This window comes from Pteropus alecto, unplaced genomic scaffold, assembly GCF_000325575.1.
Source record: "Pteropus alecto unplaced genomic scaffold, ASM32557v1 scaffold111, whole genome shotgun sequence".
NCBI lineage: Eukaryota > Metazoa > Chordata > Mammalia > Chiroptera > Pteropodidae > Pteropus > Pteropus alecto.
The window spans coordinates 4,264,584-4,276,449 of NW_006431915.1; the positions used below are offsets into that span (position 1 = coordinate 4,264,584).

Here is an 11,866-nt window from a genome sequence, read left to right on the forward strand (position 1 = left end):
TCAGCACTGACTCCGGTGTCTATTTCTCTGCCGGCTTGGCTGCTTTTTTCTTGCTTTTTTCATGAGGTTCACCCATCCACTTAAATTGCTTTGAGACTTTCTAATTTTGTGTTTTCTTATAAGATTTGAGCCCTGGAGAAAGACCTGTTCCCACCCTTGGCACATATCCCCTCTGAGTTATACCACAAGGTTTGCAGAGACCCTCTGCTCCCCAGCAATGTGAATCCATGAGCGGCCAAGAAATATATGGTTTTCCTTTTTTGTGCACATTTTCTGGGGAAGAATTTCTCCTAAACATTCTGAGACCACTGGCTGAACAAGAGCCAGCTAGTCAAACAAAAACTTAGAGATGAACCTGTGTTCGACTTCATGTTTTAAAGAAACCACCTTTATTTTCTCATCAGAGCCTTTTCTCTAACAACATTTTTGCTTATAAAAACTCCCCCACATCAGTGCTGCCTCTCAGTATTTGACCAATGATAGATTTGGCCATGCTTCCGACTGTCTAGTAATATATGTGATTTTTTTTTTTCACTTTCAATTGCTTAGGATATCAAAGCTGTGATCTTGGTAGTTTCTCAAAAAGTTAAACATAGAGTTGCCATATGATCAAACTATTCCAATTTCAGTTATATACCCAAGAGAATCGAAAACATATGTTCACACAAAAACTTGTACACGAATGTTCATATTATTCATAACAGCCAAAAAAGGGAAGCAATCTGAATATCTATCAACTGATAAATGGATAAACAAAATATGGTATATCCATACAGTAGTATATTATTCAGCCATAAAAAGGAATGAAGTACTGACCCATGGTACAACACGGATGAACCTTGAAAACGTGGTGTTAAGTGAAAGAAGCCAGACACAAAGGACTACATATTACATGATTCTATTTATATGAAATGTCCAGAATAGGCAAATCCATAGACAGAAATCCAGAAACGGAAAGTAAGTTAGTGGTTGCTAGGGAATAGGAAAAAGGGAGAATTGGTAGTGACTGTAGATATGGAGTTTCTTTCTGGAATGATGGAAATGTTCTTGAATTAGTGGTGATGTTGGTGCAACATCATGAACATACTAAAAACCGCTGAATTGCACACTTTAAAACAGGAATGGTGAATTTCAATTTTTAAAAAGCTATGATCTTTGAGATGGTGAAAAAAGGATAAAGATATCAGAATATTCCTGTGCTCTTTGGGGATTATAAAATTTGGGTGCATTCAGGTAGGATCTTCTGAATTCTCTAGGGCCGAGTTTTTAAACCCTTCGAACATAAGAATCTCCTACGCAATCTACAGTCCACATACCCTGTGGGTTGCTGGCTTCCCAGACCCATTGCATTAACCCCCCATGTCCACCATGACTCTGAGGCCACAGTTTGGATGCCTTGCTCTGGAATGATTACATTAGCAAACGAATTTTTTTCCTCCTGAATGTAAGATACATGTTGTGTGACCATATGGTTCTGTTGTGTTGGTTTTTCATGTGTAAAAAAGGTGGATTGTCCCCATTCGCTTTCATCCTTATGAATCCACCGATACAATCATCCCTTAGATCACAATGCCAAGCACCAGTCATGCATTTAAGTAGGCGAATAACCAGGACAACTGCTGAAACAATGGAATCCTCTTGATTTTACTGGTTGAGTTGAGCTGCCAAAGGTATTGGGTTTTCATACACAGTATTAGCCAACGAGTTTGCGATCAGACTTTCGTCAGTGACATCGACCTTCTGAAACATCTGTGAATCCAGGGGAATGTGGGGAAGAAGCAGGAGGCTCAAAACCTCCTGAAAAAGCCCATGCATCCCTCCTCAGAAGCAGAGCCAAACCTCACACAAATGTAACACTGGGGTTCCTGGCTTCTGCAAGAAACCTTCCATTTTGCCCTGGAGGCTTCCATCAGAGCAGGAGGAGAAGAGCAGAAGACTTGGAAAGCAGGTCAAGAGAGAAGGAGTGTGCTGGATTGGCAAGAGGTGACAAGCCCAGACACAGATATCTCCCTCATGTTGTACAGAAATACATTTTGCATCGTGTGCACAAGATAAAGAGCAGCTAAAGCTGTTTTAAAAGTACAGCCAGGGGTCATGTAGTATGAGGGGGTGAAAGGTCCCAAATACCACAATTGCTCCAGATGGCTTCACTGGTAGAGCAGAGAGCAGGAAAAGCCATCTGTGAGAAGAGCACAATAGCCTGTGAAAGGCAAAACCAAGCCCCACACATTTTGATAGCTCTTGATGACATCGCTGCACCACACCAAGGTACAAAAGGAGCTGATGTTTATAATGATGACCATGACTCATCAAGATAAGCTTAAATATTCTTCAGTATACTCTGTCTACTAAGGCAGGGAAGTGTGTAATATGTTTTAGAAAGATTTCCCTCAAAAAATATTAATATTTTAAAGATTCAGCACTTCAAGTGTTAATCCTCTGTTATCTGAATATTTGCTTACATACCTCATTTTACAACAATGCTAGTAAATGAGGCATTACTCTTTTTAAATAATCATTAGTATCAAATTATTGGCACCATTCAGTTTTAAGTATAGGGACAGGAGAGCAAACTATACAATACAAAATAAAAATACACTTCTGATACAAATATATGAGATCAATTTCACTTAACAAGTGGTCTTAAGAAATGGATAGACATTTTACACACAAGGAAATACAGCTAGTAAACCATGAGATGGAAAAGTGCTCAGCCTTGCTAGCAATAAATGAAATAAAACAGCCTTTCAAGAACAACTATGCACACCTATTAAACTAGCAAAAATAAATAAAAATAGCAAAACCCAATACTGGCAGAGCTATTGGTAAATAGAAATGCTTACACATTGCTGGTGGCATCATTAATTGTAGAGGAGATTCAAGCATTCAGAGGAGATGAGGGGTTGAACTAGATGACCTTTAAGGTCCTTCCAACCCAGAGATATGATCTTTCTAGAAAGCAATCTGGCAATATAAAGCAAGAGCTATAAAATACTTCATGCTCTTTGACCTTGTAATCCCTCTTTGGAGATATTCCCAAGGGAAGAATCCAAAGGAAGGAGAATTTTTTACAAAGACATTCTTAGCAGCACTATTTATAAGAGTGAAAAACTGGATATAACTCAAATATCTAATAATAGGGAGAAGTAAGATTAACCATGTTACATGGATACAAAGACATTTAAATTGGTGAAGCAGGATCTGTGTTGAAAAGAGGAGATATGTGTTAGGTGGAGAAATACAACCAAAGAGTATGTACACACTGATCATTGCTATTTAAAATGTGTGCATGTTCATTTAGAAAGCTTGGGGAACAATTTAGAGGGCTAGTTTGTGGTTAGGGGGTTCTTTTATTCCTGCAAATTTGTTCAAGTGTATAATAAAAATTTAAAAACATATTTCTTGAAACTATATAAAAAGAGAGTAGAGTTTCTTCTGGTCAAGGTTTTATCAACAGGATATGAATTGATCAATTTTAGAAATAATTTTCCTTTATGGAACACCCAAATGAATCCTAATATTGGCTCATTTAACCTTGTAAGGGTTTTTAGACACTTTAAGCTATAATATCCTACTTTGGGTTCAACGATAAATTATATGTATCCCAAATAATATCGTTATCTAACACATTCACAAGTGAAATTATGTTTTAGATTATTAAGCTGAAGTACCTTAAATCCTGGTGATTGCAACTTCCTTTTTAGTTCATCTACTAATGTCTGAATAAAAATGAATGTTAAAGACTTTATAAGATCTGTGTATTTACCAGTGTAAATGAAAAAACAGCAATAAAGAATTATTCTCTTGTTAAAAATGACTCTAACAAACAGTCAAAGCTTGGTGTAAGTTTCGATCATACAAAATCACATGGTTGAGATCGATAGCAAAGGATTCTGCGCCATAGTAACCCCTGTGGTTATTAATATATTCACACAGGTACTTCAGAAAAGGAATCCCCGTTTCCCCATTTTTCTGCTCCAAAGCTTTTCAATCCTGTCTCAACTATATCGAGTAGTAGAAAAACTCTAATACTCAGGAGACATAAAACAACTTTTCCAATAAAGGTCAAGCCAGAAGTTGGCTTTGACTAACCATGGAGACCTGGGCGAACAGGGCACACATTTGTATGCTGTGCTCATGAGCACACAAAGCCCGAAGAACGAAAACAACAGAAGGCACCATGCCATCCTCCAGGCAACAAGGGAAGAATTTCACAGTTCGGTCATCAACAGTCTTTTCATCATTTTCTCTCTCTCCAGTTCTTGCCGGAGCGTCTCTGCACTGAAAAAGAATAAGTGACAAAAGAGTGAGATAAACCCACACAAATCACAAGTATCGTCTCACAGATCCTTTCTTGATCGTATTTTTTTAACTTTCTCTTTCGGGCTCCTTAGGGACCCCTGACATTTGCTAGCATTGCCTCCCCCACCAGACTGAGAGTTCTTCAGAGCACCCACCCACTCCTTGGGGGACAAACTGTACCTATGCCATTCTCCTCTGAAACCCCAGAGCACAGCACAAGAGCTAGTGCATAGTAGCCTCTTTTGAATGATTGGGAAGATGCCCAGGGGTTAGATTTCTTTAAATCATGCTTTAAATTGGGTTTGCCTTTACTTTCTCCCACAGCTCCCTCCTATGGTTGAATAAATAAAATTGAATGAAATAAAATTGATTGCTTTAGAGGTTGCTTCTGACTTCTTGGCCCTCAGGCTCAGTTGACTAGTAATGGAATCTAGCTCTACTGTTTAGACACACACACACACACACCACCACTACCACCACTACCACCGACACCATCACCATCGGAAGTACACATCTTTAAAGGCACACCAAGTTGTAAAATAATTTCATTCAGGGTAAAATCAAAGTTTCCACTATGGCCAAAAAGGCTCTATATAATCTGGCCCCAACCTGTAACTTCATGGGCAACCTCCTCTGTCATTTACTCTGCTCTGGCCATCCCAGCCCCCGTATTTACCCTTAACCTTGCCAGGCATGGTCTACCTCAAAAACTTTAGCACTGGTTGTTCCCTCTGGCTAGTATATTTTTCTCCCAAATAGCCACAGCTTACTGCTTACTCCCTCACTATTTGCAGGTCTCTGCTTAAATGCCACCTCAATGAGGCCATCCCAGCAAGCCCTATTGCCCTTCATGGTTTTATTTTTCTCTCTGGTACTTCTGTTTGTCTGTGTATCTGTCTGTCTGTTGCGTGTGCACTCTCTCTTTCTCTTTGCCTCTGTCTCTGTCTCTCTCTCTCTCTCTCTCTCAGCACTCTCTCTTTCTCTTTATCTCTGTCTCTGTCTCTGTCTCTCTGTCTCTGTCTCTCTCTCTCTCTGACACACACACATACACACACACACACACATTCATTTAATGTCTATCTCTCCACCCCCAACACTAGATTGTAAACTCCATAAAGGTAGGACTTTTATCTGTTTTATTCATTGGATACCCCTAGCACCTAGAATACTGTCTAGCATTTGAAGACATTCCCATAAATACAGAATAAATGAATGAAAGAATGAATAAGATGGTTATATGCATCACAAACACAGTGAACCTTGAATCTGTGCCTTGTTTCCCTGACTCACCTGGCTGCCAGAGAAACAGGCTTCCGGGTGGTGTAGATGGTCTGCACTGTGGAGATGGTCTCTGTCAAAGGCCTCGGGGACGCTGCTGGAATCAGTGGGGAAGGCTGGCCAGGACCGCACTGTAATTTGCTGTCTCTAAAGTCTGCCTGGAGAGGAAACAGAAAAGAAATCAATCTCAATTTGGATTCCATTTTCACACTGTCAGCTGCTCCCTAAGCCTTACTAGACAATTCCTATTATTTTTAAATTTTAGCTAAAATCGATTGCCATTTATTAAATGATTTTACTTTGTGCCAGAAACTATGCTAAGCACTTTACATATATTACCTCTTGACAATCCTTTAAGGGAGAGACCATATTTCATCACATCAATTGGTAAGATGCCACCATTTTTGCATGTGCCATAGAGAAAGAAAAATGTGGCCATTTACACTTTGTCACCAACACTATTGTAATGAGTTTCTGACTTCAGAGTTATTAAAAGGTGAAAAAAACGTGCAGCTTAGAACCGATTTAATGGAAAAGGAAAATGAGGCTCAGAGACGCTAAATATCTTCTCAAGCGAGTGTTAAATAGTATTTAGAATCAGGATTAGCTGACTCCATAATTGGTGTTTTTCACCACTATCATAATGGTTCCCAAAGTATGGTCCCCAGACTAGTGGCATTAGTATTATATTGAAACTTGGTAAAAATGCAAATTCTCAAGCCTCACCAAAGACCTTAGAACCAGAAAGTCTGGGGTTGAAGTATGGCAAAACGTGTTTTTATAAGAGTTCTTGATGATTCTAATACAAGATAAAGTTTGAGAACTTCTGGTCTAGAGTACACCGCCTCAACTGGGGAGGATATCTGATTGTTGTTTTCATTAAAAAGTATGATTTGCTTATTACTTTTATATAGAAAATGTAGGAAATATATGTAAGTAAATAAACGAAGACATTCTATACTCCCTTATTGTTGTCAATATATTTCTTCATAGTATTTTCTCTATGCCTGTTTTTTGTTTGTTTTATATCCTTTTGATAATACCAGCTCTATATTTTATGCCTTGATTTTTCATGTTAGTTCCTGGCCCTAAGCTCAGAGAAATTTATCCCACGGCTTTCTAAAGAAAAGGCTTTGATCATCAGATGAGCACTATATTCATAGTGATTAGATAAAAGATAAGTTGTCCCTTCCAAGGAAACATGCAAAACCACTGAAAATACCAAATACAGTTACAGTACTGAAAGGGTACATCTGGCTTGAATAATGAGAGAGAGGCTTATCTTTGAGGGGTCCTGAAAGGCTACTGCTGAAAAATACAAGCAAGCCCCTGTGTGTTTTACAGCTACCTCCAGAGGGAGATCTGACCTGGCTTAGAATGGAGCAATGCCAAAGAACTGACCATAAGAACAGGAGTATCATATATTTGCCAGCCTGTGGTGTTTGCCACAAAGAGCTCGCACAGATGTTGGGCTGTAGTAGTAATCTGTGTGGTTCAGTAGATCATCCTGGCTCATTACTCTCAAGCCACCTGGTAGGACTGCACTTCCTCACCCTCTTTGAAGTTCTGCATGGCCATGTGCCTTGCTTTGCCCAAGGAAATGTGGGTTCAGGTGTCATGTTTCATTTCCTTTGAAAGATTTAAGAGCCAGTATGTGATTTATTACCTCCTTTCCACCCCGCTTCTGCCACTGTGACTAGCAATGTTCCAGATGGCAGCTGCTCCATTAGCCTGGGTCCCAGAAAGAGGACAACAAAGAACAGAGCCTTCAGCCTACCCATGACAGACATGCAGCAGAGTAGGAAATTTGATTTGTCATTTTAAAGCATGACTTAGCCCATCCTTCCTGATACAGGAGCTAGGGATAGAAGTTATTTTGTTGCTTCAGTGAAGTGGGGGAAGGTTGGGCTTTTGATGTCACTTTTTATACTCTCTGGAAAAAGAGGAAACTATGGCATGGAGACAAGAGTGGGTAAAAGTGCCATGGCTTGAGCATGAATCAAGGCGGTGGCACCTGACTATATTAGCTCATTGTATTCTTCAATGCCATGCACTCTAGGTCAAAGAGGAAAAAAGCTAGCGTCACTTAAGAATGATGTTGGGGGAACAGTTAAATTACCCATATTATTAAATCTAACCCAGAGTATTCATCTTTTTAATATTTTTTGAGATAAGGAATGAATGAATGAATGAATGAATGAATGCTCTTTTGCTGGAACAAAGCAGATAACAGGGACAGAAGGCGACAGAAGGAGATAACAGGTTAGGAAGGAGAACACGGAACACTAATTTGACCAGAGGCAGCCAGGGGCCCTTATCCGAGACAGACCAAGGCTGAGTATAAAGCAGAAACCCAGTTAACAGTCCTGAATACAAGGTAGAAACTGGTTTAAGGATCAAGCAAGAAGCCCAGCTGTTGAAGCCAGGCTCAAGGTCAATGCTGAATCAACTACCAGACCAACTTTGTGCAGAGTTCCCTGGTGCTGCTGAACTCCCCAATAACTGTGTTCAGGATAGGAGAGGCCAAACCTGCAGCAAGGTCAAATACCTTAACCTTAATGGAGAGTCGAAGAGAAAATGACACAAAGGGGTGAGAAAATTAGGAGACTGAAGCCCATGCAATTCAGTAACTCTCTATATTGTCCAGTCTAGTCTCTCTTTTGAGTTACAGACTTGGATATCCAACTGCCCATTCACTGCTTACGCCTGGATGTTTCCAAGGCATTTCTAACACATCGTGGCCAGAGGCAATCTCATTATTCCTCCCAATCTAGTCTTCTGTCAGATATCCTTATCTCAGTGAATGAACCCACTGTCCATCCATGTTCCGCAAGTCAGAAATCTGGGAGTCATCTCTGACCTTCTCGCTCCCTTATCCAATCCAGTTCCTCTCCGACCTCCTAAATATCTCGCCACCTGTGTACCTCTCTCCATCTCCACCATCAAAACTGCTCTGGGTCAAGCTCTCTGCCCTCTTACCTTTGAACAACTATCCTAAATTTCTAAACTACAGGCCGGACTCTACTCTGTCTGGACCCAACTGTTCTTCCAATGCTATCACAGGGAACATTTTCAAATGTACCTGCCCTGTCACTGCCCTGCTTAAAGTCCTTCAAAAGCTTCTTGTTCTTAGAACAAACATCAGAATCTCTACTGTGGTCTACAAGGCCAAGGATGGTTTTGCCCCTTCAGCGTTTGTCCTTTCCTCTTCTCCTTCTCCACCTTCTTGGTCTCTGAATTCTAGTCCCACTGGCTTTCATTTCAGTCACTTGAATGGGGGATGATCATTCCTGCCCCAGGACTCTGGTTCATGCTGTCCCCTCTGCTTGCTCCAGCTGCCTCTAGCAAGTCATTCTTGCTCAACTCTTCAATGTCCCAGCGTGGTTTCTGACACTGGCTTCCCACTCCATCTTGGCCCCCAGCTTTTCAGGAAGGGCTTCCCTGGGTGTCTTATGGCACTGCCAAGGCTGGCCAGGAGGCCAGAGTGCCCAGCTAAGGGAAGTGAGAGCTTCCAGCTGGGGAGCTGTGTGCAGCAAAATGGCAGGGGTGGGATGAACATCGGGGCAGGAGCATTGAACTGCCTGGCCCAGTCTCTATGTCTCTGCCCTTTGGTTCTTAAAAGGCAGGTGCTGGGAGCAGCTTATGACCCTAGAAAAGAATGTTCTAGGAGGCTGTTTTTGCCTCTGCCCGGACTGCTGAACACCTTCCTGTCTGTTTGTCTTCTGAAACCTGAATCAGCCACTGCTTATGCCCTCTCTCTCCACGTGGCTGTGGCCACCTCAGGTAGTGACCATCATCCAGCTCACAAGACTGCACTTTGAGCTACCCTTAGACCACACACAGCCACCCAACAGATCCTCCAGATTGGCTAGAAACCCTTTGGAAAGAATCTTAGAAATCATTTGGTTCTGGGAATTACAAACTCTGATCCCTGAGAGAAGGAGAGGGTGAGGGCAAAGATGAGGGACCCTGAACTTCCTGCTTGTACTCCATACAGTCGCTCATTGTATAGTGTGCTTCTGCAGAAGCTTTCACTTAAAGAATTGAGCCTGAAAATTATCGAACTCACATATTCGGCAGATGAGGAAACCACAACATTAAAACGTTTAAAAACATTTCAACCGTTTGCAGGCAAGGAGTTTAAATGAGCTACCCAGCAACACAGAGAGAGGTGATGACATGAAGCTTGTTGTCATGACTACCTGCTTTTATTACCTACACCACCACTCAGCCAGATAAAACGATATTCTTATTACTGTGTTGACTTTAAGTAAGAAGAAATTGGTGCTCAGAATGTAAAGTGATTTATCTAAGATCATACCATGATCAAGATTCAGATCCAACCCAAAAGAATCAAAAACAGGACTCAAACCAATATGTGTATGCGCATGTTCATAGCAGCGCTACTCACAATAGCCAAAAGGTGGAAACAACCCAAATATCCATCAACGAATGAATGGATCGACAAATTGCAGTGCATACATATGATGGATTATTCCTCCATAAAAAGAAATAAAGTACTGATAGATGCTACGACGTGCATGAGCCTCAAACACATTATACTAAGTGAAAGAAGCCAGGCACAAAAGGTCACATATTATATTATTCCCTTTATGTGAAATATCCAAACTAGGTAAATCTGTAGGACAGAATGCAGGTTGGTGGTTGCCAGGGGCCAGAGGGAGGGGAGAAGTGTGGAGCGACTGCTCAATGGGTATGAGGTTTCCTTTGGGGATGATAAAAATGTTTTGGAACTAGATAGAGGTAATAGTTACATGACTCTAAAAGTACTACCCGTCACTGAATTGCCACTTTAAAATGGTTAATTTTGTGCTTGTGAAGTCCACCTCAATAAAATAACTAGAAGATGGAGAGCCCCAAACCCCAGCTCCTTCCCAACCTCACAGAGTTCAAAGTGATCAAAGGAAGCTGTCAGCAGCTGCCTGGCATTCCACAGGAAAGCAACCACGTGGGAACAATGCCTTAAAACACAGATTGGTTTTCTGGATCTACTTACAGTAAACTGGGGCCCTGTAATGAAAGGATCAGGAAATGGAGTCACTGTATCAGCCGGGAATGTTTTTATCTTCAAAAAAGAGAAAAGACAAGAGTGTTACTTTCAGATTAGAAAACGAAGTTTTGAAATCTTTGGCAGCGTACCTTTAAAACCAAACTGAAGGATTCTGGGGGACACACACAGGGACTTCCTTGCTTGTGCAAGAAAACACACAAAGGTCCCTCAGGAGTATTACCAGTGGTCGTATCCGTGCCTGATGTTGTGCTGTAGGCCGGGACTCAGCAGGGATGACAGGCTGAAGTCTCGTGTTTGTGGGACACCCCGTGCCTACCTCGCCCTAAAACCCTTCACTGGGATCTGCCTGGGCCTCCCAGTTATGCTGGGCCCTATGTATGGCCTGCCTGACCCACGAAAGGCCATGATCAGGGTGTATAATGAGACTACCTGGGGTGGCTGCTGATGGCTTCTCCGAAGCTGGAAAGAAAGGACCAGAGGCTGCTGAGAGATCACATCCTGAGGCACAGTCTATCACAGTGGACAGAGTAGTGATTTACCTAAGACCCCACTATTAGTCTGGATGAGGAAGCCTGGACTAACTAGGCCAAAAAGCATTCCCTATCTGTTCACTTTAGTTGCTAGACTCCCCGTAAAATCTGGGCAACAGAGGGAACCCATGTAAACATATGAGAATCTCGCCACCACGGCCTCTGAGAACAGAAGGCATGGTGATCAGAGGTGCCTAGTTCCGGGGGCAGCTGCAGCACGGGGCTTGTCTGAAAGAGGGTGGATGCTTAAGCCTGATCAGGTGGTGGTAGGTGGATGAAAAGAGCTTTAGCTTCCATTTCTTTCTCTTTGGTCATTTTGACTTTGACCTCCTGGAGGCCTTGGAGAATAGGGGAGGAGAGCTTATTTTTTACGCTGGCCTAGAGGACTGCCAGCAGACCCAGGATCTGGCACTAGCTTTGTTTGGAGCCAGCTCCCAGAGCACAGAACCTGCATGCACATCTGCTGGTGAATGCACACTGTGCCACTGGCCACCAGAGGGCTGCAGCCAAGATACTGAGGCCACCGCTACCCACTGGCATCAGCCTTTATGTCTCTCAGGGTCTTGCCTATGGACCCTGGGACAGCTACTTGATGCTCTTGAGTCACTCTAGTGTGGATTAAGGAAGGAATGAATAAGAGCACGTCAGACCACACCCAAATCTGCTGAGGTTTCTGAATATGTGGAGTAGGTCTCAGTCCGGCTGATCTGGGACTGACAACGAC

General features: G+C 42.1%; 1 protein-coding gene across 1 annotated transcript in view; it reads right to left on the reverse strand.

The window, feature by feature from the left end:
* Positions 1-4,197: 4,197 nt before the first annotated feature.
* Positions 4,198-11,866, reverse strand: part of EPB41L4B (erythrocyte membrane protein band 4.1 like 4B) — a gene marked incomplete at its 5' end in the record, with an annotated part of 113,210 nt that continues 105,541 nt past the window's right edge. The window contains 3 exons of the mRNA XM_025041254.1: positions 4,198-4,281; positions 5,593-5,738; positions 10,598-10,666. Coding sequence (XP_024897022.1) covers positions 4,212-4,281; positions 5,593-5,738; positions 10,598-10,666 — 285 coding nt within the window. The remainder of the gene's footprint in view (positions 4,282-5,592; positions 5,739-10,597; positions 10,667-11,866) is intronic.